The sequence below is a fragment of the Oncorhynchus masou genome, chromosome 19 (genome assembly GCF_036934945.1).
Source record: "Oncorhynchus masou masou isolate Uvic2021 chromosome 19, UVic_Omas_1.1, whole genome shotgun sequence".
Taxonomy (NCBI): Eukaryota; Metazoa; Chordata; class Actinopteri; order Salmoniformes; family Salmonidae; genus Oncorhynchus; species Oncorhynchus masou.
In genome coordinates this window covers 12,237,811-12,262,763 of record NC_088230.1, presented here as the reverse complement: position 1 = coordinate 12,262,763, position 24,953 = coordinate 12,237,811, and the positions used below count along the sequence as shown (strand labels likewise).

General features: G+C 44.5%; 1 protein-coding gene across 5 annotated transcripts in view; it reads right to left on the bottom strand.

Annotated features, from left to right (window-relative positions):
- LOC135505813 (gephyrin-like) overlaps positions 1 to 24,953 on the bottom strand; it is a 127,138-nt gene that overhangs the window by 46,113 nt on the left and 56,072 nt on the right. For all 5 annotated transcript variants that reach the window (XM_064924971.1, XM_064924967.1, XM_064924968.1 and 2 more), the window contains exons 3-8: positions 23,649 to 23,706; positions 22,234 to 22,326; positions 15,117 to 15,211; positions 14,605 to 14,671; positions 5,350 to 5,622; positions 3,751 to 3,885 (exon numbers count right to left, since the gene is read on the bottom strand). In XM_064924971.1, the coding sequence (XP_064781043.1) occupies positions 3,751 to 3,885; positions 5,350 to 5,622; positions 14,605 to 14,671; positions 15,117 to 15,211; positions 22,234 to 22,326; positions 23,649 to 23,706 (721 nt within the window). The remainder of the gene's footprint in view (positions 1 to 3,750; positions 3,886 to 5,349; positions 5,623 to 14,604; positions 14,672 to 15,116; positions 15,212 to 22,233; positions 22,327 to 23,648; positions 23,707 to 24,953) is intronic.

The window sequence follows — 24,953 nt, the reverse complement described above, 5'->3', positions numbered from 1 at the left end:
CAACTGTTTGACACAGGCAGTGTATATTCACACACAGCCATCGTGTTACTTCTCTGAACACTGTATCTATATTCTCCGTTCTCCATAGTGTACCGTTCCTAGACACTCAGACTGTACACACCACCTACATGTGGCAGTGGTCAGCCTGGCTGACCCTGTGAACCTGCGATGGAATCTATATACCCTTCAGCTATTCCCATAGCAACCCCTAGTCTATTCCCATGACACTTGCCCAATGTCCAGGAGGAGAACCATGGAGACAAGATGTGAGAGGGAGTGATAGAGCGAGAGAGAGATAGAACGAGAGAGAGATAGAGCGAGAGATAGGGTGAGAGATATAGAGCGAAATAGAGATAGAGCGAGATAGATAGAGCGAGAGAGAGACAGAACGAGAGATAGAGCGAGAGATAGAGAGAGAGAGAGCGGGCGAGAGAGAGAGAGCGAGAGATAGAATGAGATGTAGAGCGAGAGAGAGAGATAGAGAGAGAGAGAGATAGAGAGAGAAACAGAGCGATAGAGAGAGAGACAGAGCGAGAGAGAGATAGAGAGAGAGATAGAGCGAGAGAGAGACAGAGCGATAGAGAGAGACAGAGCGATAGAGAGAGAGATAGAGAGAGAGAGAGACAGATAGAGAGAGGGAGTGAGAGAGAGAAAGAGAGAGAGAGTGAGAGAGAGAGCGAGAGATAGAACGAGATGTAGAGCGAGAGAGAGAGATAGAGAGAGAGATAGAGAGAGAAACAGAGCGATAGAGAGAGAGACAGAGCGAGAGAGAGATAGAGAGAGAGAGAGAGCAAGAGAGAGACAGAGCGATAGAGAGAGAGAGAGACAGAGCGATAGAGAGAGAGATAGAGAGAGAGATAGAGACAGATAGAGAGAGAGAGTGAGAGAGAGAAAGAGAGAGACTGCATCTCTGACTGTGAGGCCACAGTGGTATAGTACGATGCCGTCTAGATGTCCCCAGGATTTTATAAAGCTAGCCAGCTTCAGTTAGCTTCACATTCCAGCTCAGGCTTCATCCATGTTATGAAGGTGGATATAACTGTGTGTGCATGTCGCACATGGTTAGACGAACGCCTAACTCTTTATTGAGACGTTGCTGAAACCATCATCTATATTAGTGCCACATTTACCACATTTACCTTTTCTGCAAGTTCACGAGGCTATGGTGGGAAATGAGATAGAAGTGTGTCGTCTTTCTTTCATTACGAGGATCGTTAATAGCGTCTCTGGTGCACAGTGGTGTGCTTTCAGTGCACAGCCACTTATTTTGATGACTCAAATACAATTATTTTATTAAGTCATTACTAAATATGTAGTGTGATATGTATTTGAATGTTACAATTTTTAACACGTTTAAGAACATTTAATAAATACAATATTTAATCAGTTGTCTTCCTCAAATATGGTCCGGAGAATGAAGGAGACGATGATGCAGGGAATCTGATTTGTTTGGTCCTCAAATCGCAGCTCAACCACTTCATTCAGGATAAGTGGAGTTAGCCCCGAGTTAGCCTTTCCCGGAGCAGGTTAGTTCTTAATTATTCATTGCCATAGAAATGTACCTGGCTAAAAGGTGAACCACTTTCTTGTCACCTGCTATCCCTCACTGCTCTATCCCGCGTCGTAGTACACCGATCTGCATGAGAAACTGGAGTGGGTTGACTTAAGGTAGGGAATGGAGGAGGACGTGTGAATGTGTGGTGGAGGTAGAGGGTTAATTCAGTGTAATGTAATTGACCCACGCAAACAAGGATACGCACACATACAGTGCCTTGCGAAAGTATTCGGCCCCCTTGAACTTTGCGACCTTTTGCCACATTTCAGGCTTCAAACATAAAGATATAAAACTGTATTTTTTGTGAAGAATCAACAACAAGTGGGACACAATCATGAAGTGGAACGACATTTATTGGATATTTCAAACTTTTTTAACAAACAAAAACTGAAAAATTGGGCGTGCAAAATTATTCAGCCCCTTTACTTTCAGTGCAGCAAACTCTCTCCAGAAGTTCAGTGAGGATCTCTGAATGATCCAATGTTGACCTAAATGACTAATGATGATAAATACAATCCACCTGTGTGTAATCAAGTCTCCGTATAAACGCACCTGCACTGTGGTAGTCTCAGAGGTCCGTTAAAAGCGCAGAGAGCATCATGAAGAACAAGGAACACACCAGGCAGGTCCGAGATACTGCTGTGAAGAAGTGTAAAGCCGGATTTGGATACAAAAAGATTTCCCAAGCTTTAAACATCCCAAGGAGCACTGTGCAAGCGATAATATTGAAATGGAAGGAGTATCAGATCACTGCAAATCTACCAAGACCTGGCCGTCCCTCTAATCTTTCAGCTTATACAAGGAGAAGACTGATCAGAGATGCAGCCAAGAAGCCCATGATCACTCTGGATGAACTGCAGAGATCTACAGCTGAGGTGGGAGACTCTGTCCATAGGACAACAATCAGTCGTATATTGCACAAATCTGGCCTTTATGGAAGTGGCAAGAAGAAAGCCATTTCTTAAAGATATCCATAAAAAGTGTCGTTTAAAGTTTGCCACAAGCCACCTGGGAGACACACCAAACATGTGGAAGAAGGTGCTCTGGTCAGATGAAACCAAAATTGAACTTTTTGGCAACAATGCAAAACGTTATGTTTGGCGTAAAAGCAACACAGCTCATCACTCTGAACACACCATCCCCACTGTCAAACATGGTGGTGGCAGCATCATGGTTTGGGCCTGCTTTTCTTCAGCAGGGACAGGGAAGATGGTTAAAATTGATGGGAAGATGGATGGAGCCAAATACAGGACCATTCTGGAAGAAAACCTGATGGAGTCTGCAAAAGACCTGAGACTGGGACGGACATTTGTCTTCCAGCAAGACAATGATCCAAAACATAAAGCAAAATCTACAATGGAATGGTTCAAAAATAAACATATCCAGGTGTTAGAATGCTCAAGTCAAAGTCCAGACCTGAATCCAATCGAGAATCTGTGGAAAGAACTGAAAACTGCTGTTCACAAATGCTCTCCATCCAACCTCACTGAGCTCGAGCTGTTTTGCAAGGAGGAATGGGAAAAATGTTCAGTCTCTCGATGTGCAAAACTGATAGAGACATACCCCAAGCGACTTACAGCTGTAATCGCAGCAAAAGGTGGCGCTTCAAAGTATTAACTTAAGGGGGCTGAATTATTTTGCACGCCCAATTTTTCAGTTTTTGATTTGTTAAAAAAGTTTGAAATATCCAATAAATGTCATTCCACTTCATGATTGCGTCCCACTTGTTGTTGATTCTTCACAAAAAAATACAGTTTTATATCTTTATGTTTGAAGCCTGAAATGTGGCAAAAGGTCGCAAAGTTCAAGGGGGCCGAATACTTTCTCAAGGCACTTTAAACACACAGCCACTACCATACTAGCCACAGCAGGGGCCCTTTCACGCACACTTTGGTTTGGCACCGTGATCAAATCAAATGAAATCACATTGTGTCGGTACACATACACATATCATTAGCGGATGTTATTGCGGGTGTAGCGAAATGCTTGTGAAAGAATTGCTTAGGAGCTAGAAGCAGAGCCATGTCTGTCGGCGCCATTTTCATATGATGATCGATAGACGCTGAAGAGAACACTTTGGCAGAGAAATGGCATCTGTGTGTCTGTCTATGGTATGACTGTGTGTGTGTGTGTCTGTGTGTGTGTGTGTGTGTGCGTCTGTCCGTACATATGTGCGTGTGGGTGTAAGGCCTTACTTTGGGCGTGGGGCAGGAGGCGGTGGAGAGGCGCGAGGTGGCCTGGGCACGGGGCGACTCAGAAGGAGTGGTGCTCAGAGAGGCTGTGTCTCTGGGGAGGACCTGGACACCCCTGGAGATGATGCTATCTGGGATCTACACACACCCACACACAGACAGAAAGAAAGAACAAGAGACACACACACACTCAAATAATGGCCCATTATGACTGTAGAATTTGTATTACATAGCATGCTACACATTAGATAGATATTAGATCGCATGCCACACATTAGATATTAGATAGCATGCTACACATCTGACCCTTTAACGTTGACTACCTTCATTATAGCACAGCATCTTGTGCCTCAGTGCTCATTATAGGCAGTGCATATTTGACCAGGAGAAAAGAAATGGCGGCAGTAGGCTAACCCAATGTTAACTTTCATGCCTGCCCTAACCTTAACCTCACAACAATTACAGCTAAACTTAACCTTAACCTAACCCTCCTTCCTAAAGCAAGCCTTAATACATTTGGACCCCCATGCCTAAACTAAACCAGTGGAATAAACACTGTCAACCTTACCAGACAGCTTCTATAGCCAAGAGCCACTGTGACACTTCTAAGTGTGATGATATTATTACAGTAATGAATGAATATTGAATGAAACTGGGCAATATGGACGGTGTGATATGATTTTCAGGATGATATGAGGATAGATTATAGATCACAGAGATGAATCAGGACGTATCTATATGTAATAGACAAGGAGGTGGTTCACCATACACAGAGTAAGTCTAGTCCGGAACGAAAAAGCAGAGTCAATGGACAATCTTCATTGAAAGTGCTTTTTAGTCCATGACTAGGATTCATCTGTGTCCAGGAAACATGGATTGCATGTAATCTTACCAATGAATGTCCATGATTGGACAATGAGAAAAATGCCAAGATGGAGCCGGGACATGACCGAAACCTGTTACCATGACATTAGGACCACAGAGCTATAAGTCCACTCTGATATTGGACGGGACAGGAAAATGAAAATGGACAACTGTCACTTCAATGGACGATGAATGACACACGCACATGCACACACACACGCGCACGCACACGCACACGCACACACACACGCACACGCGCAAGCACACACACACACGCGCACGCGCACGCACACACACACACACACACACACACACACACACACACACACACACACACACACACACACACACACACACACACACACACACACACACACACACACACACACACACACACACACATCTGAAAAGCATTACATGTGTACAGAATGATTATGAGAATGTTGTATGAAATAATAATGATGACATGGAGGGTGGTGTACTCATAGGAATATACTGTACACACTGTACGTCTCGATTCACCACCCTTTTCCCAGTGTGCACTTGTACGCTTCCCATCATGGATTCATGTTTGAAACGTCCTCTAGCCAATGCTTACACCAATCCAATGTTTTTAAATCTAGGAAAGGACTCTTGCGAGTGCACAAAAGAAGTGGAGAATCGGAATGTAGACATTGCACATGAAGTTTTGATCAAAGTTTTGCCAGATTCCCGTTCCCTTACCTCCCCATTGGTTACCTTGGCGGCGATGGAGGCGGCGGTGATGTGCGAGGACGAGGAGTCCTCAGTGGACGCCACACCGCTGTCCTTCTTCTCATCGTCCTCCTCCTCGCACTGCACGCCCTTGTCCTCCGTCTGGCGCCGCGGCGAGCTATTGGGGGGCGGTGAGAGGGGAGGCGGGGGCGAGGGGAGGTCCTCCAGCTCGTCCACTGCCTCCTTGACCTTGACCACGGCGTCCCGGAGCAGGTCAATGGCGTGGGGCAGCGCGGGCAGGATGAACTGGAAACACTCCTATTGGAGGAGAGGTTAGAGGTCAGGAGGAGAGTTAGGGGTTAATACAACAGGTTCATGTTGTGGGACAGCACAGGCAGGATGAACTGGAAGGAGGGGAGAGGGTCTGAGATTAGAGGTCATGGAGAGAGGGGTTAATATAGCTGATCAACAGCATAATAGTAGGGTAACAATATCAAGTCTGTCCTGCCTATGACTCAGACTGCAGGATCATCTCGGCTCTTGTTCATAGAAAGCTAGCAAGCTAATGTAGTGGGTTGAACTCCTGAAGGGATCACATGCACATATTAAAAATGGATTCACTTGCTTTGGATAAAAGCTTGTGCTAAGTGGTAGTAGTACATACAGTAGGTTGGTAAACTGGGGACAAAAGCAAGGACTGTACAGACCAGACCAGACCAGACCCAGAACCAGACAGATCAGACCCATACCAGAACCAGACCAGATCAGACAGAGATCAGACCAGAACCTGACCAGCACAAGGTTTCCCAAAATTATCGTAGCACTAAAATCATCTTTCATCCATTTAGTTTCAATGGAATAAAGATGATCTTACTGCTATGATGTTTTTGGGAAACCCAGCCCTGACCCTGACCCAGATCAGACCAGCCCTGGCACAGATCAGTCCCAGATACAGACCAGATCAGACCATCCCCAGATACAGACCAGATCAGACCCCGGACCCAGATCAGACCAGCCCTGACCCTAACCCAGATCAGACAGGCCCTGACCCTAACCCAGATCAGACCAGCCCTGACCCTAATCCAGATCAGACCAGCCCTGACCCTGACCCAGATCAGACCAGCCCCAGATACAGACCAGATCCTGACCCAGATCAGACCAGCCCTGACTCTGACCCAGATTTAGACCAGATCCTGACCCAGATCAGACCAGCCCTGACCCTGACCCAGATCAGCCCCAGATACAGACCAGATCAGACCCTGACCCAGACCAAAGCCAGACCAGACCAAGACCAGACCCAGACCAAACCAAGATTAGACCAGACCAGATCAGACCCAGACCAAAACAAGATCAGACCAGACTGAATCAGACCCAGACCAAACCAAGATCAGACCAGACCAGATCAGACCCAGACCAAACCAAGATTGACCAGACCAGACCCAGACCAGACCTAGACCAGTCTAGACCAGACCCAGACCAGTCTAGACCAGACCCAGACCAGGCTTTCTAATGCAGCTACCACTCCTTTCTAACTAACTCCAGAGGAGTTCATTTTTAAAATGTTATTTAACTAGGCAAGTCAGCCAAGAACAAATTCTTATTTACAATGACGGCCTACCAAAAGGCAAAATTCCTCCTGCGAGGACAGGGGCTAAAACATGTCAAATAAAATAGGAAAAAACACACGTCACGACAAGAGAGACACCACAAAACTACATAAAGAGAGACCTAAGACAACAACACAGCATGGCAACAGCACATGACAACAGCATGGTAGCAACACAAAACATGGTACGAACATTATTGGGCACAGACAACAGCACGTAGGGCAAGATGGTAGGGACAACAATACATCACGCAAAGCAGCCACAACTGTCAGTAAGAGTGTCCATGATTGAGTCTTTGATTGAAGAGATAAAACGGTCCAGTTTGAGTGTTTTTTTGCAGCTCGTTCGCTAGCTGCAGTGAATTGAAAAGAGGAGTGACCCAGGGATGTGTGTGCTTTGGGGAGCTTTAACAGAATGTGACTGACAGAACGGGCGTTGTATGTGGAAGATGAGGGCTGCAGTAGGTATCTCAGATAGGGGGAGTGAGGCCTAAGAGTGTTTTATAAATAAGCATCAACCAGTGGGTCTTGCGACAGGTATACAGAGATGACCAGTTTACAGAGGAGTTTAGTGTGCAGTGAATTGTCTTATAAGGATCGTTGGTGGCAAATCTGATGGCCGAATGGTAAAGAACATCTAGGCACCCGAGAGCACTCTTACCTGACAATCTATAAATGACGTGTCCTTAATCTAGCGAGGGGAGGATGGTCATTTGAATCAGGGTTAGTTTGGCAGCTGGGGTGAAAGAGGAGCGATTACGATAGAGGAAACCAAGTCTAGATTTAACCTTATCCTGCAGCTTTGATATGTGCTGAGAGAAGGACAGTGTACCATTTAACCATACTCCCAAGTACTCTCCCCACAGGTGTGATTACTACCTCTGAGATTTTTGCAAGCTCTAAAATCTCAGAGGTAGTAATCACACCTGTGGTGGGAGGGACATTATTTTTTACTAAACCCCATGACCCTTGTTTTGGAGGTGTTCAGAGCAAGGTTAAGGGCAGAGAAAGCTAGTTGGACACTAAGAAAGCTTTTTTGTAGAGCGTTTAACATAAAATCCGGGGAGGGGCCAGCTGAGTATAAGACTGTATCATCTGCATATAAATGGATGAGAGAGCTTCCTACTGCCTGAGCTATGTTGTTGATGTAAATTGAGAAGAACATGGGACCTAGAATCGAGCCTTGGGGTACTCCCTTGGTGACAGGCAGTGGCTGAGACAGCAGATGTTCTGACTTTATACACTGCAATTTAAGGGAGTTAGTTAGCAAACCAGGTCAAAGACCCTTCAGAGACACCAATACTCCTTAGCCGGCCCACAAGAATGGAATGGTCTACCGTATCAAAAGCCTTGGCCAAGTCAATAAAAATAGCAGCACAACACTGCTCAGAATCAAGGGCAATGGTGACATAATTGAGGACATTTAAGGTTGCAGTGACACATCCATAACCTGAGTGGAAACCAGATTGCATACCAGAGAGAATACTAAAGACATCAAGAAAGCCAATAGGTTGATAAACAAGGCAAAATAGAAATAGGCCTTTCGAAATTAAAAACTCCCCCACCTTTGGAAGATCTGTCTTGCCGAAAAAGGTTATAACCAGAAAGGTTAACATCAGTATTCAAAACACTCTTCCTTAGCCACGTCTCAGTAATGACCAACACATCTAGATTGGAGCTGTGAACCCACACTTTCAATTGATCCATTTGAGGTAATAAGCTTCTAGTGTTAACGTGCAGAAAACCCAGGCTTTAATGAGAGCAGAAATCAGTGAAGCAGATATCAGAGCACAAGTCAGAATTGGGGCTAGCAACAGTAGATGGGCCAGGGTGTACATGCACATTTCCAGATATCATCAGCAGTAATACAATCAGGGCATGGTAGAGGACAGGGAGAGATCTGCCGTGTTGATTTATGACATTTGAATGTGCATTAGATGGCAACAAGATCACATTGTAGAGCAATTTCATCAGGTAACATGAATACAAAGTCGGCGAGAGGTTGTTAGAATAGGATGGGAGGCCAAAAGTCTGTGTAACCAATAGAGCGTCAGAGTCCCTAGCGTTGTAACAAACATAGTCTGTCCCACGGTTGGGTAAACAAGAAAGTCTTCTAATCTGTGCAATTATTTAACTTCCTGTGCATTTTAGGCATTGCAATAATATAGTACATAATTAATCAAATATATGCCAGGTTACAAACAGCTGACCTCCTTTCTGATAATGTCCTATTTATTCAGGCACATAACATATTTCTGCCAGGATTAAAGTAACAATAGTAACCTTTATTTAAAGTGATTTTGTATAATATCAGCCAGTAGTTTTGAAAGTAGCGCTCACGAGCAAAAACTGGTCCCCCCAAAAAATCCATTTAGTTTATGCTACATCCTCAATTTTGTCTGCAACTTGTATGATAGTAATAATAATAACTAATTCAACTTCTATAGTGCTTTTCATAATAGAAATCAAACAAGCAATATACAGTGGCAGGTCCTTGAGGTCAACCAATATATATGTTAAGAATTTCAATTTGTACAATATGTTACAAATTTGTAAGTGCTTAACTTCTCTCGGATCAGTGCCACCTCGACAACATCCGGTGAAATTGCAGAGCGCCAAATTAAAATGAAATTACTATAAATATTTAACTTTCATAAAATCACAAGTGCAATACATCAAAATTAAGCTTAACTTGTCTGAGGACAGCGCCCCCCATACCAACACATGAAAAACATATTTCAACCAGGCAGGTGCGACACAAAAGTCACACACACGCACGCACACGCACACGCACACACACACACACACACACACACACACACACACACACACACACACACACACACACACACACACACACACACACACACACACACACACACACACACACACACACACACACACACACACACACACAGGGGCCCCTCAGACAGACAGACATACAGACAGACAGATATGAAAGAGACTGAATGGATGAGTCCCTGTATGATGCAAAGCCAAAGCCCAGCAGCGCTCTCGGTTTTAGCCAAGGTACAACTCTCTCTGCTCCTCTGCTCTCTACACGCGGTCCACTGTTTACGCTCCCTCCTGAGTTTGAAGCCAACTTCTGAACTGTTGGCGTGTGTGTGTGTGTGTGAGTGAGTGAGTGAGTGTGTATGAGAGAGAGAGTGATAGAGAGGGAGAAAGAGAGAGAGAGAGAAATAAAGAGGGATAAAAATACAGAGATTTTAGCACAGGGCTAAGAGAGTGCTCACACTTGCACATTGTAAAGTGGGCTTTCTGGCCCCGCTCCGGAACAGGGATGGAACCGACTTTTCTGGAACCAGTGTGAAACAGGGTCAATAACAATGCCTAGAATGGCCACTGTCCAATCACAAAAGCTGCATTGCCAATTAAATAACATATGCTCGTGATGCCTGTAATGCATTCTGCATGTTATTTTGATAAGTAAGTTGATCCTGAAGACAAAAAACAAAATACTTGAATCCGTACAAAATCATTGGTTGCTATGCCTAACAGCAAGCACGCAAATGACGTCTGTTTTCATCCATTTTCTATTGACATTTAATTGGATATATCCATGATAATAATATTGTCAGACAGCAAGGTTTATACAAACCATCACTGTCAGAAATCAAATGCTAGGCCAGAATCTTTTGAAATAACATGTTAATAAATGCTATTGTTGATAACATTGGTCATGTCTCAGAGACTGTTGGTGGCATGTTGTGTTTCCCCATTAGCACAGGGATTTAAAATACACGCGAAAATCCTTTGCCCAGGGCTAAAGCTTAGCCTGGGTTATTTTAGCCCAGGGACAGTCTAGCCTGGGGCTAAAATAGCCTGAAGTATACAATGTGAAAAGGCCTTTAAGGGTGTCAGAAATAATCAGGAGTAGAATCCCTGGAAAAAGACAGACAGCCAATGGGTCACATTAATGAAGAAGGAATGAAGAAGGAATGGCAGGAGGAGATTAGGGGAGAGAGAGAAAGAGACAGAGGGGGAGAGAGAGAGAGGGGGGTGGGTGGGTGAGAGAGAGAGAGAAAGAGAGTGAGAAGGGGCGAGAGAGAGGGGAGGAGAAGGAGAGAGAGGGGGAGAGGGAGAGAAACACAGAGAGAGAGAACAAGAGAGGTGGGAGAGGGAGAGAGAGAAAGGGACAGAGGGGGAGAGAGAGAGAGAGAGGGGGTGGGTGGGTGAGAGAGAGAGAGAAAGAGAGTGAGAAGGGGCGAGAGAGAGGGGAGGAGAAGGAGAGAGAGGGGGAGAGGGAGAGAAACACAGAGAGAGAGAACAAGAGAGGTGGGAGAGGGAGAGAGAGAAAGGGACAGAGGGGGAGAGAGAGAGAGGGGGGGTGGGTGGGTGAGAGAGAGAGAGAGAAAGAGAGTGAGAAGGGGCGAGAGAGAGGGGAGGAGAAGGAGAGAGAGGGGGAGAGGGAGAGAAACACGGAGAGAGAGAACAAGAGGTGGGAGAGGGAGAGAGAGAAAGGGATCGAGAGAAAGAGAGAGTGAGGGGAGAGAGGGAGAGAAAGCGAGAGAGGGGAGAGGGGGAGAGAGAAAATGAGAGAGAGAGAAAAAGACAGAGAGGGGGAGAGAGAGAAAGGGAAAGAGAAATAAAAAGAAAGATCAGTGAAAGAGAAACCAAAATAAGACTAAAACTTTGAGAAAGAGAGACAGGATGACTACTAGATCAGCCGCCTACGTTCCCTCCTTACCCAGTCTTTATGATGTGGGATCTGAGTTAATAAAAGTGGGTGATGGGCCATTCATGCAGTTAAAGTTGACTGGGGGCCTGATGGGGGAGACACTAATATGGCACCCGATTGGAAGAGGTGACGTAATTGATAAAACTAAATAATCAAATCGATCAGGAGAAGCGGGCCTCAGTAACAAAGACAGAGACAGATGTGGGGGCAGCGCTAGTGGAGAGAGAGAGGGAGAGAGAGCGAGAGACAGAGAGAGAGAGAGAGACAGAAAGAGAGAGAAAGAGAGAGAGCGACAGAGAGAGACAGAGAGAGACAGAGAGACAGAGATACAGAAAGAGAGAGAGAGAGAGAAAGACAGACAGAGAGACAGAAAGAGAGAGTTAGAGAGACAGAGACAGAAAGAGAGAGAGAGAGTGCGAGAAACAGAGAGAGAGAGAGAGAGAGAGAGAAAAGAGAGAGAGAACCAGAGACAGAGTGAGAGAGAGAGAGAGAGAGAGAGAGAGAGAGAGAGGGAGAAAGAGAGAGAGAGAAAGCCAGAGACAGAGTGAGAGAGAGAGAGAGAAACGAGCCCTCTTAGTCAGCTGGGTGACCACCAACCAAGCTGACACCAGCACTGAGAAAGAGAGAGAGACAGAGTGAGAGAGAGACAGAAAGAGAGACAGAGATACAGAAAGAGAGAGAGAGAGAGAGAGAAAGACAGGCAGACAGAGAGACAGAAAGAGAGAGTTAGAGAGACAGAGACAGAAAGAGAAAGAGAGAGAGAGAGAGAGAGAGAGAGAGAAAGAGAGAGAGCCAGAGACAGAGTGTGTGTGAGAGAGAGAGAGAGAGAGAGAGAGAGAGAGAGAAAAGAGAGAGAGCCAGAGACAGAGTGTGTGAGAGAGAGAGAGAGAGAGAGAGAGAGAGAGAGAGAGAGAGAGAGAGAGAGCCATTAAATTCTACAACCACGTAAAAGGAAGCAATTCCCAAACCTTCCATAACAAAGCCATCACCTACAGAGAGATGAACCTGGAGAAGAGTCCCCCAGCAAGCTGGTCCTGGGGCTCTGTTCACAAACACAAACACACCCCACAGAGCCACAGGACAGCAGCACAATTAGACCCAATCAAATCATGAGAAAACAAAAAGATAATTACTTGACACATTGGAAAGAATTAACAAAAGAACAGAGCAAACTAAAATGCTATTTGGCCCTAAACAGAGAGTACACAGTGGCAGAATACCTGACCACTGTGACTGACCCAAACTCAAGGAAAGCTTTGACTATGTACAGACTCAGTGAGCATAGCCTTGCTATTGAGAAAGGCCGCCGTAGGCAGACCGGGCTCTCAAGAGAAGACAGGCTATGTGCACACTGCCCACAAAATGAGGTGGAAACTGAGCTGCACTTCCTATCCTCCTGCCAAGTGCATGACCATATTAGAGACACATATTTCCCTCAGATTACACAGATACACAAAGAATTCGAAAACAAACTCAATTTTGATAAACTCCCATATCTACTGGGTGAAATTCCACAGTGTGCCATCACAACAGCAAGATGTATGACCTGTTGCCACAAGAAAAGGGCAACCAGTGAAGAACAAACACCATTGTAAATACAACCCATATTTATGCTTATTTATTTTCCCTTGTGTACCCTTAACCATTTGTACATCGTTACAACATACTTATATATACGTAATATTACATTTGTAATGTATTTATTGTTTTGAAACTTCTGTATGTGTAATGTTTACTGTACATTTTTATTGTTTATTTCACTTCTGTATATTATCTACCTCACTTGCTTTGGCGATGTTAACACATGTTTCCCATGCCAATAAAGCCCCTTGAATTGAATTGAATTGAGAGAGAGAAAGGGAGAGAGAGAGAAGGAAAGAGAGACAGATGGAGGGAGAGACAGAGATAGAGAGAAAGAATGAACGAGAGAATGAAAGAAAGAAAGAAAGAGAGGCAGATGGGGGAGAGGTAGAGAGAAAGAAACAGAAAGAGGGAGAGACATATGGAGGGAGAGGCACAGAGAGAGGTAGAGTGAGAAAGACAGAGAGAAACAGAAAGAAGGAAAGAGATGGAGGGAGGGGCACAGAGAGAGTTAGAGCGAGAAAGACAGAGAGACAAATAGAAAGAAGGAGAGAGATGGAGGGAGGGGCACAGAGAGAGGTAGAGCGAGAAAGACAGAGAGACAAACAGAAAGAAGGAGAGAGATGGAGGGAGGGGCACAGAGAGAGGTAGAGCGAGAAAGACAGAGAGACAAACAGAAAGAAGGAGAGAGATGGAGGGAGGGGCACAGAGAGAGGTAGAGCGAGAAAGACAGAGAGACAAACAGAAAGAGGGAGAGACATATGGAGGGAGAGGCACAGAGAGAGGTAGAGCGAGAAAGACAGAGAGACAAACAGAAAGAAGGAGAGAGATGGAGGGAGGGGCACAGAGAGAGGTAGAGCGAGAAAGACAGAGAGACAAACAGAAAGAAGGAGAGAGATGGAGGGAGGGGCACAGAGAGAGGTAGAGCGAGAAAGACAGAGAGAGAAACAGAAAGAAGGAGAGACAGATGGAGGGAGGGGCACAAAGAGAGGTAGAGTGAGAAAGACAGAAAGAAGGAGAGAAGGAGAGAAACAGAAAGAAGGAGAGACAGATGGAGGGAGGGGCACAGAGAGAGGTAGAGCGAGAAAGACGGAGAGAGAAACAGAAAGAAGGAGAGACAGATGGAGGGAGGGGCACAGAGAGAGGTAGAGCGTGCACATGCATGCTACCTTTACTCCTAGAAGTACTCAGTTACATCGACACTGATCTAAGTAAACGTGGGACCAGGGGCCGTATTCACCACGAGTCGCAGAGTAGGATTGCTGATCTAGCATCATTTTTACCCTTTAAATCATTTAGAATAAAAGGCAGAGAGCAGATCCTAGATCAGCAGTCCTACTCTGAGACGCTTTGTGAATACAGGCCCGGAAACACTGATCTGAGTGCAGGTGTTAAAGTGGTTCTGTTTTCTTACCTGTGAACCCTTCTTGCTCCCTGGTAAGTTAATGATAAGTGTCTTGCCACGGATGCCGCACACGGGTCTGCACACACACACACACACACACACACACACACACACACACACACACACACACACACACACACACACACACACACACACACACACACACACACACACACACACACACACACACACACACACAAGAGAAGAGTGTGTATTAGAGGTTCACAGTATGACAGTGTGTATATGTGCGTGAATGAGTGGGTAAACCAGAGGAGGCTGGTGGGAGTAGTTATATGGTATCAAACACATCAAACATACGGAAACTACATGTCTGACTCCGTTGCATTAATTCCATTAATGTCATTGCAATAAGACCGTCCTCCTATAACTACTCCCACCAGACTCCTCTGGTGTAGATAGTATACATTCGTGTGTGTGTGTGTGTGTGTGTGTCTGTGTCTGTCTGTACGAGTGTGTGTAGAGTATACATGTTAGTGTGTGTGTGTGTGTTTGTGTCTCACCTGGAGAGCATGCCTAGTGGTGTGACGTTGAGAGAACCCATCAGCATGGCCAGAGACATCCCTGGAGCCTCCCGCTCTATCACCTCTCTTGTAGCCTGAGGAATGAAAAGAGACACAGAGAGAGAGAGAGAGAGAGAGAGAGAGAGAGAGAGAGAACACACATGTTTTGTGTGTAAGTGTGTATCTGTTTGCATGTATGTGTGTGTGCATGAATTTATTTGAGAATTTCATGTTTGCATGTAAGTCTGCATGTGCTTCCATGTTTGTGTTTTTATGTTTGTGTGTGTGTCAGTTTCCATGTTTGTGTGTATCCGTTTATTTTTGTTTGTGTGTATCAGCTTCCATGTGTGTGTGTGTGTGTGTGTGTCAGTTTCCATGTGTGTGTGTATCAGTTTGTGTGTGTGTGTATCAGTTTCCATGTGTATCAGTTTCCATATGTGTGTGTGTCAGTTTCCATGTCTATCAGTTTCCATGTGTGTGTGTATCAGTTTCCATGTGTATCAGTTTCCCTGTGTGGTGTGTATCAGTTTCCATGTGGGTGTGTATATCAGTTTCCAGGTGTATCAGTTTCCATGTGTATCAGTTTCCATGTATGTGTGTATCAGTTTCCATGTCTATCAGTTTCCATGTGTGTGTGTATCAGTTTCCATGTGTATCAGTTTCCCTGTGTGTGTATCAGTTTCCATATGTGTGCGCATCAGTTTTCATGTGTGTGTATCAGTTTCAATGTGTGTGTGTATCAGTTTCCATGTGCATCAGTTTCCCTGTGTGTGTGTGTATCCGTTTCCATGTGTGAGTATCAGTTGCCATGTGTATCAGTTCCATGTATGTGTGTATCAGTTTCCAAGTGTATCAGTTTCCACATGTGTGGGTATCAGTTTTTATGTGTGTGCATCAGTTTCCATGTGTGTGTTTATCAGTTTTCATATGTGTTCCAGTTTCCATTTTTGTGTATATCAGTTTCCATGTGTGTGTGTATAAGTTTCCATGTGTGTGTGTATATAACTTTCCATATGTGTGCATAAGTTTCCATATGTGTGTGTGTTTATCAGTTTCCGTGTGTGTGTGTGTGTGTGTGTATCAGTTTCCATGTGTATCAGTTTCCATGTGCATCAGTTTCCATATGTGTGCATATCAGTTTTCATGTGTGTATCAGTTTCCATGTATGTGTATGTATCAGTTTCCATGTGTATCAGTTTCCATGTGTGTGTGCATCAGTTTCCATGTGTGTATATCAGTTTCCATTTGTAGCAGTTTACATGTATGTATGTATCAGTTTCCATGGGCATCAGTTTCTATGTGTGTGTGCATCACTTTCCATGTGTGCGTATCAGTTTCCATGTGCATCAGTTTCCATGTATGTGTGTGAATCAGTTTCCATGTGTATCAGTTTCCATATGTGTGCGTATCAGTTTTCATTTGTGTAACAGTTTCCATGTGTGTGTTTCAGTTTCCATGTGTGTGCGTGTATCAGTTTCCATGTGTGTGTGTATATACATTTCCATATGTGTGCATACGTTTCCATATGTGTGTGTGTATCAGTTTCTGTGTGTGTGTGTGTGTATCAGTTTCAATGTGTATCAGTTTCCATGTGCATCAGTTTCCATATGTGTGCATATCAGTTTTCATGTGTGTATCAGTTTCCATTTGTGTATCAGTTTCCATGTCTATCAGTTTCCATGTATATTTATATATCAGTTTCCGTGTGTATCAGTTTCCATGTGTGTGTATTAGTGTCCATGTGTGTGCATCAGTTTCCATGTGTATCAGTTTCCATGTATGTGTGTGTATCAGTTTCCATGTCTATCAGTTTCCATATGTGTGCATATCAGTTTTAATGTGTGTGTATCAGTTTTCATGTGTGTATCAATTTCCACGTGAATCAGTTTTCATGTGGGTATCGATTTCCATGTGAATCAGTTTTCATGTGTGTATCAGTTTCCATGTGTGTGTGCATCAGTTTCCATATGTGTGTATCAGTTTCCATGTGTGTGTGTGCGTCAGTTTCCATATGTGTTTGTATCAGTTTTCCTGTATGATGGCATCAGTTTCCATGTGTGTTTGTGTGTATCCGTTTCCGTGTGTTTGAATCAGTTTCCCCATGTGTGTGTATCAGTTTCCATGTGTGTGTATGTGCATTAGTTTCCATAGGTGTGTGTATCAGATTCCAAGTGTGTGTATGTGCATTAGTTTCCATATGTGTGTGTGTATCAGTACCATGTGTGTGTGTGAATCAGTTTCCGTGTGTTTGTATCAGTTTCTATGTGTGTGTGTATCAGCTTTCATGTGTGCGTGAGTGTATCAATTTCCATGTTTGTGTGTGTGTGTTTTCCATTCGTGTGTGTATCATTTTCCATGTGTGTATCAGTTTTCATGTGTGTGTTTGTGGAAAAGTTTCCATGTATGTGTGTGTTATAAGTTTCGATGTATGGGTGTTTATCAGTTTCCATGTTTGTGTGTGTTTATCAGTTTCCATTTGTGTGTATCAGTTTCCATGTTTGTGTGTGTTATCAGTTTCCATTTGTGTGTTTATCAGTTTCCATGTGTGTGTGTGGATCAGTTTCCATATGTGTGTATCAGTGTCCATGTGTGTGTGCATCAGTTTCCATATGTGTTTGTATCAGTTTTCCTATATGATGGCATCAGTTTCCATGTGTGTGTGTGTATCCGTTTCCATGTGTTTGAATCAGTGTTTGTATGTGCATCAGTTTCCATATGTGTGCATCAGTTTCCATGTGTGTGTATGTGCATCAGTTTCCATATGTGTATCAGTTTCCATGTGTGTGTATGTGCCTCAGTTTCCATATGTGTGTATCAGTACCATGTGTGTATCAGTTTCCGTGTGTTTGTATCAGTTTCTGTGTGTTTGTATCAGTTTCCATGTGTGTGTATCAGTTTTCATGTGTGTGTGAGTGTATCAATTCCCATGTGTGTGTGTGTGTGTGTTTCCATTCGTGTGTATATCATTTTCCATTTGTGTGTATCAGTTTCCATCTTTGTTTGTGTTTATCCGTTTCCATTTGTGTGTTTATCAGTTCCCATGTGTGTGTGTGCATAAGTTTCCATGTTTGTGTTTGTTTATCAGTTTCCATGTTTGTGTGTGCATCAGTTTCCATGTTTGTCTGTTTATCAGTTTCCATGTTTGTGTGTGTTTATCAGTTTCCATTTGTGTATCAATTTCCATGTGTGTGTGTGCATCAGTTTCCATATGTGTGTAAAAGTTTCCATGTGCGTGTGTGTGTATCAGTTTCCATGTGCGTGTGCATCAGTTTCCATATGTGTATGTATCAGTTTTCATGTATGATGGAGTCAGTTTCCATGTGTGTTTGTGGGTATCCGTTTCAGTGTGTTTGAATCAGTTTCCATGTATGTGTATCAGTTTCCATGTATGTGTATCAGTACCATGTGTGTGTGTGTGTGTATCAGTACCATGTGTGTGTGTGTGTGTATCAGTACCATGTGCATGTGTGTGTTTATCAGTTTCCATGTGCATGTGTGTGTTTATCAGTTTCCATGTGCATGTGTGTTTTTTAAAATAAGTTTCCATGTGTGTGTGTGTGTGTGTGTGTGTGTGAGGGTATCAGTTTCTCTGTGTGTGTACCAATTTCCATGTGTGTGTTTGTGTGTGCATCAGTTTCCATGTCTGTGTGCATCAGTTTCCATGCCTGTGTGCATCAGTTTCCATGTCTGTGTGCATCAGTTTCCATATGTGTTTGTATCAGTTTTCCTATATGATGGCATCAGTTTCCATGTGTGTGTGTGTGTGTGTATCTGTTTCCGTGTGTTTGAATCAGTGTTTGTATGTGCATCAGTTTCCATATGTGTGTATCAGTTTCCATGTGTGTGTATGTGCATCAGTTTCCATGTGTGTATCAGTACCATGTGTGTATCAGTTTCCGTGTGTTTGTAACAGTTTCCGTGTGTTTGCGTGTATCCGTTTCTGTGTGTTTGTATCAGTTTCCATGTGTGTGTATCAGTTTTCATGTGTGCGTGAGTGTATCAATTCCCATGTGTGTGTGTGTGTGTGTGTTTCCATTCGTGTGTATATCATTTTCCATTTGTGTGTATCAGTTTCCATCTTTGTTTGTGTTTATCCGTTTCCATTTGTGTGTTTATCAGTTTCCATGTGTGTGTGTGCATAAGTTTCCATGTTTGTGTTTGTTTATCAGTTTCCATGTTTTTGTGTGTTCATCAGTTTCCATGTTTGTGTGTGTTTATCAGTTTCCATTTGTGTATCAATTTCCATGCGTGTGTGTGCATCAGTTTCCAGATGTGTGTATCAGTTTCCATGTGCGTGTGTGTGCATCAGTTTCCATATGTGTATGTATCAGTTTCCATGCCCGTGTGCATCAGTTTCCATGTCTGTGTGCATCAGTTTCCATGTGTGTGTGTGTGTGTGTGTGTGTGTGTGTGTGTGTGTGTGTGTGTGTGTGTGTGTGTGTGTGTGTGTGTGTGTGTGTGTGTGTATCAGGTTGTGTGTGTATCAGTTTGTGTGTTTGTGAGTGTATTGTATGTGTGCTTGATGCAGCAGGTTCCCCATAAAACAGAGAACCAGAGAAGACTGACTGACTCTCTCTCTCTCTCTCTCTCTCTCTCTCTCTCTCTCTCTCTCTCTCTCTCTCTCCTCCAGCTGTATGTTCTGTGCCCTTGAGCTTAGTGACACAAACAGTCCATTAGTGAGGAAGAGGAGAAGAGAGGAGAACGAGAGGAGAACGAGAAGACTTCAAAGAGTACCAGCCACTGATGAGCATCGTGGGCTAGCTAGGACTCAGGAGAGATGGAGAGGGAGGAAAAAGATGAGAGAACGAAGGAGAGCGAGAGAGAGAGAAAGAGGGAGAGAGAGAGAAAGAGGGAGAGAAAAAGAGAGAGAGCGAGAGAGGTAGAGCAGAGATGGGGGAGAGAGGGAGGGGGAGGGGGAGAAGAGATAGGGAGGGAGAGAGAGCAGAGGTGGTGAGGGAAAGAGAGAAAGGGTGGGTGAGAAAGGAGGGTGGTAGAAGGAGAGGGGGGAGAGAGAGAAGCCAGAGAGTAAAGGAAGCATATCTCAATGGAGGGAGAAGAGAGAGGAAAAAGAGAGAGGGAGAGGATTCCTTGACACCTACAGTGGGATCATCAACGCAGAAGCAGGGGATACTGGGTAATAAAGCCTTCATCAATAGAAAAGACACACACACACACACACACACACACACACACACACACACACACACACACACACACACACACACACACACACACACACACACACACACACACACACACACAGTATTGTACAGCTATACTGTATTGTACAGTCCCATTCAGAATCCTATTTCCCTAACCCTAACCCTAACCCTAACCCTCTAACCCTAACCCTAACCCTCTAACCCTAACCCTAACCCTAACCCTAACCCTAACCCTAACCCATAATCTTACCCTAACCCCTGACCCTGTATCTAACCCTAACCCTAACCCTAACCCTAACCCTAACCCTAACCCTCTAACCCTAACCCTAACCCTAACCCTAACCCTAACCCATAATCTTACCCTAACCCCTGACCCTGTATCTAACCCTAACCCTAACCCTAACCCTAACCCCAACCCTAACCCTAACCCTAACCCTAACCCTAAACCTAACCCTAACCCTAACCTAACCCTAACCCTAACCCTAACCCTAAACCTAACCCTAACCCATAATCTTACCCTAACCCCTGACCCTGTATCTAACCCTAACCCTAACCCTAACCCTAACCCTAACCCCAACCCTAACCCTAACCCTAACCCTAACCCTAAACCTAACCCTAACCCATAATCTTACCCTAACCCCTGACCCTGTATCTAACCCTAACCCATACTCTTACCCCTAACCCTAACCCATACTCTTACCCTAACCCCAACCCTAACCCATACTCTAACCCTAACCCTTACCTATATCCTAAACCCTAAACCTAACCCTAACCCTAACCCTAACCCTAAACCTAACCTTAAACCTAAACCCTAAACCCTAACCGTAACCCTAAACCTAACCTTAAACCTAAACCTGACCTCTAACCCTAAACCCTAAACCCTAAACCCTAAACCTAACCCATAATCTTACCCTAACCCCTGACCCTATACCTAACCCTAACCCATAATCTTACCCTAACCCCTGACCCTGTATCTAACCCTAACCCATACTCTTACCCTAACCCCAACCCTAACCCATACTCTAACCCTAACCCTTACCTATATCCTAAACCCTAAACCTAACCCTAACCTTAACCCTAACCCTAAACCTAACCTTAAACCTAAACACTAAACCCTAACCGTAACCCTAAACCTAACCTTAAACCTAAACCTGACCTCTAACCCTAAACCCTATACCCTAAACCTAACCCATAATCTTACCCTAACCCCTGACCCTATCCTATACCTAACCCTAACCCATACTCTTACCCTAACCCCTGACCCCAAAACCTAACCTTAACCCTAACCCTAAACTAACCCAAGCTCCTAACCCTGACCCTAAATAAACCCAAGCTCCTAACCCTGACCCTAAAACTAACCCTAGCTCCTAAACCTAACCCTAGCTCCTAACCCTCACCCTAAACTAAACCTAGCTCCTAACCCTAACTCTAAAACTAACATAATTCTAACACTAATTCTAACTTTACCCCCAAACCCCATAGAAATAGCATTTGACCTCATGGCAACAAATAGTTGGTTTACTACTGTTGTGGGGACTTCTGGTCCCCACGAGAATAGCTAAACGTGTCCAGACACACACACAGTGCTATCATATACCATATTACTGAGTATGTGTCTTCAACCAACCCACAAGTGTCTCAGTGGTGATATATGAAGGCACTCCAGTGGTACTTCTGAGAGCCATTAGTAACAGTAGCGGACAGACAGCCCTGTGTGTGGCTGTACTCATCAGCTCTGGAGGCTCCTCCATCCCCTCCCCTCACACTCCACTCCTTTCCCCTCTCAGTGACACACACCACCCTTTGTCATTTTGGATCTGCATGTTACCGTTTCCTTCGAGACAAGGGGAGCCGGTGCAGATAAGACGCAGTAGACGAAGAAGAAAGAAAGCCTGTGGCTGGGTAACACAGCAAGGTACAATTGCTAGGTGACAGACAGACACACACACACTTACCTCAGGTGTGACATCACGGGGAGCGAAGCCGGTCCCCCCGGTTGTCAAGATGAGATTGAGTTCTTTCTCATCACACCAGTCCACCAGAGTCTCCTGATGAGACAGACAGAGAGAGACAGACTGAGACATAGGATCTGATAGGCTCCTAGCTCTGCCTCATGTCATTAGACACGAGTCTCATTGGCACTGACTGAGAGGTTGTGACATACAGTAGGTCACTGCTAAGGGGTCATGGGGGTGACGATTGTGGCTTGGACTGTATACAAGGTGTGACATACACTACATGACCAAAAGTATGTGGACAGCTGCTCGTCGAACATCTCATTCCAAAATCATGGGCATTCATTTGGAGTCGGTCCTCCCTTTGCTGCTATAACAGCCTCCACTCTTCTGGGAAGGCTTTCCACTAGATGTTGGAACATTGCTGCGGGGACTTGCTTCCATTCAGCCACAGGACCATTAGTGAGGTTGGGAACTGATGCTGGACGGAGGCATTGTCATCCTGGATTCATCACTCCAGAGAAGACGTTTCCACTGCCCCAGAGTCCAATGGCGGTGAGCTTTAATCCACTCCAGCTGACGCTTGGCATTGCGCATGGTGATCTTAGGCTTGTGTGCGGCTGCTCGGCCATGGAAACCCATTTCATGAATGTCCCGACTAACTGTTCTTGTGCTGATTTTGCTTCCAGAGGCAGTTTGGAACTCAGTAGTGAGAGTTGCAACCGAGGACAGATGGTTTTAACGCACTCTGCGCTTCAGCACTCGGTGGTCCCGTTCTGTGAGCTTATGTGGCCTACCACTTTGCGGCTAAGCCGTTGTTGCTCCTAGACATTTCCACTTCACAATAACAGCACTTACAGTTGAAGGTGCCACGTTGAAGGTCAATGAACTCTGCAGTAAGGCCATTCTATGGCCAATGTTTGTCTATGGAGATTGCATGGCGGTGTGCTCGATTTTATACACGTGACAGCAACGGGTGTGGCTGAAATAGCCAAATTCATTTGAAGGGGTGTATGTCTTCTAGAAAGACAGTGAGACAGGGATAGAAAGATAAGTTACTGCTGAGCAGACCATATTCATTCGTCTCTGAGTAGGGGTACGCATCTTGGATCATTTAAAAAAAATGTTTAAATTATTGTGATTAACATCATATGGACAATGGGAGGACCTGATCCTAGATCAGCACTCCTACTCTAAGACACCACAATACAGATCCTGGGGTCAAAAAGTCTTTGAAATACTTAAGTCTCGCTTCATTGAGGTTGTCTGGAAAAATGGAACCAATCGAATATACCAAAAAGTGCAAACCCTGTCCATCTGGCACACCAAATCACATGCTCAAAGTATTTGATTTTAAATACTATTTGAACCCAGGTCTGATTGACGAAAAGATAGAAATCCAATGATCAATTTACCTTAATCTCATCAATTTCATCTGGCACGATCTTATAGGCTGAAATAAAGCCACCCAGCCTGAGAGAGAGAGAGAGAGAGAGAGAGAGAGAGAGAGAGAGAGAGAGAGAGAGAGAGAGAGAGAGAGAGAGAGAGAGAGAGAAACACAGAACATTAGGACACAGTCACTCCCATTTCAGATGTGAAATTAGAAACATAAAGCCTCTTGCTGTACTGCAGAGCGTCTTCAAAACAGTCAGTAGGCTCAAACCTCCAGTTATGCAACCCGAGAGCTTTTAAAGTAATCAAATGACTGTTATTTTACCCAAACAGGCCTAGCAGGGAGAGAAAGAGGGATGAAAGAGAGAGCAAGAAAGGAAAGGAGAGTCGTGAATGCCCTTGAACATCCCCTCCTAAAAGGCTTTCCTCAGGACGGACCATCAGGGATACTACACTCACAAGGACAGTCTGCTGTTTGAAGAAGTGTACCATGGCGCTCTCCGGTGGCCAGCGCCGGTATTGCAGCAAGAGGAAAAACTAATGCAGCAGGCTCCAGGTAAAGAATCTCCACGTACGAATTGTGGTATAATACAACACACACACACACACACACACACACACACACGCACGCACGCACGCACACACACACACACACAGACAGACAGACAGACAGACGCTCCTTGCTTAACCCATTTTTGTAAGGAGGTGCTATTTTTAGGAAACTACTGCATCATGTTTCCCCCTCTGCGACAGACAAGCAGTGACATGACACCCGTTCAGACAATACTGTGGTGGAGCTCCACAACCACACTAAAGTAACATCTAGCCCTGACAACATCACTGCTCCACTGACTACTGAGCTATTAAATCCCATAGAGGTACTGCATGAAAATAATGAGCTTGGCTTTGTAGTAAATAACTTTTTCATTTTAGAAGGAAACCATCTTGCACATTTTTTTTAAAGCATAAGTGATAGAGCGTAGTAATTGTATTATGGCATAATTTGTCACAGAGCTGGAGTATGGGCTGTGGCTAAAGCAACAAGCTCCCATAGGCTCACGTCAGATTGGACGTTCATCTGAATTCTTAAGGTTAGGCATTAAGTCTGAAGGTTGAGGTAAGTGTTAAGGTTTGGGATAGGCTTATTAAAACTAACATATCAAAAAACAACCTTCTGTGTCAGGATTCAAACACGCAACCTTCGAAACCAGAGGCAGATGCTTACAGGGGCAGATGCTTACAGGGGCAGATGCTTACAGGGGCAGATGCTTACAGAGGCAGATGCTTACAGGGGCAGATGCTTACAGGGGCAGATGCTTACAGGGGCA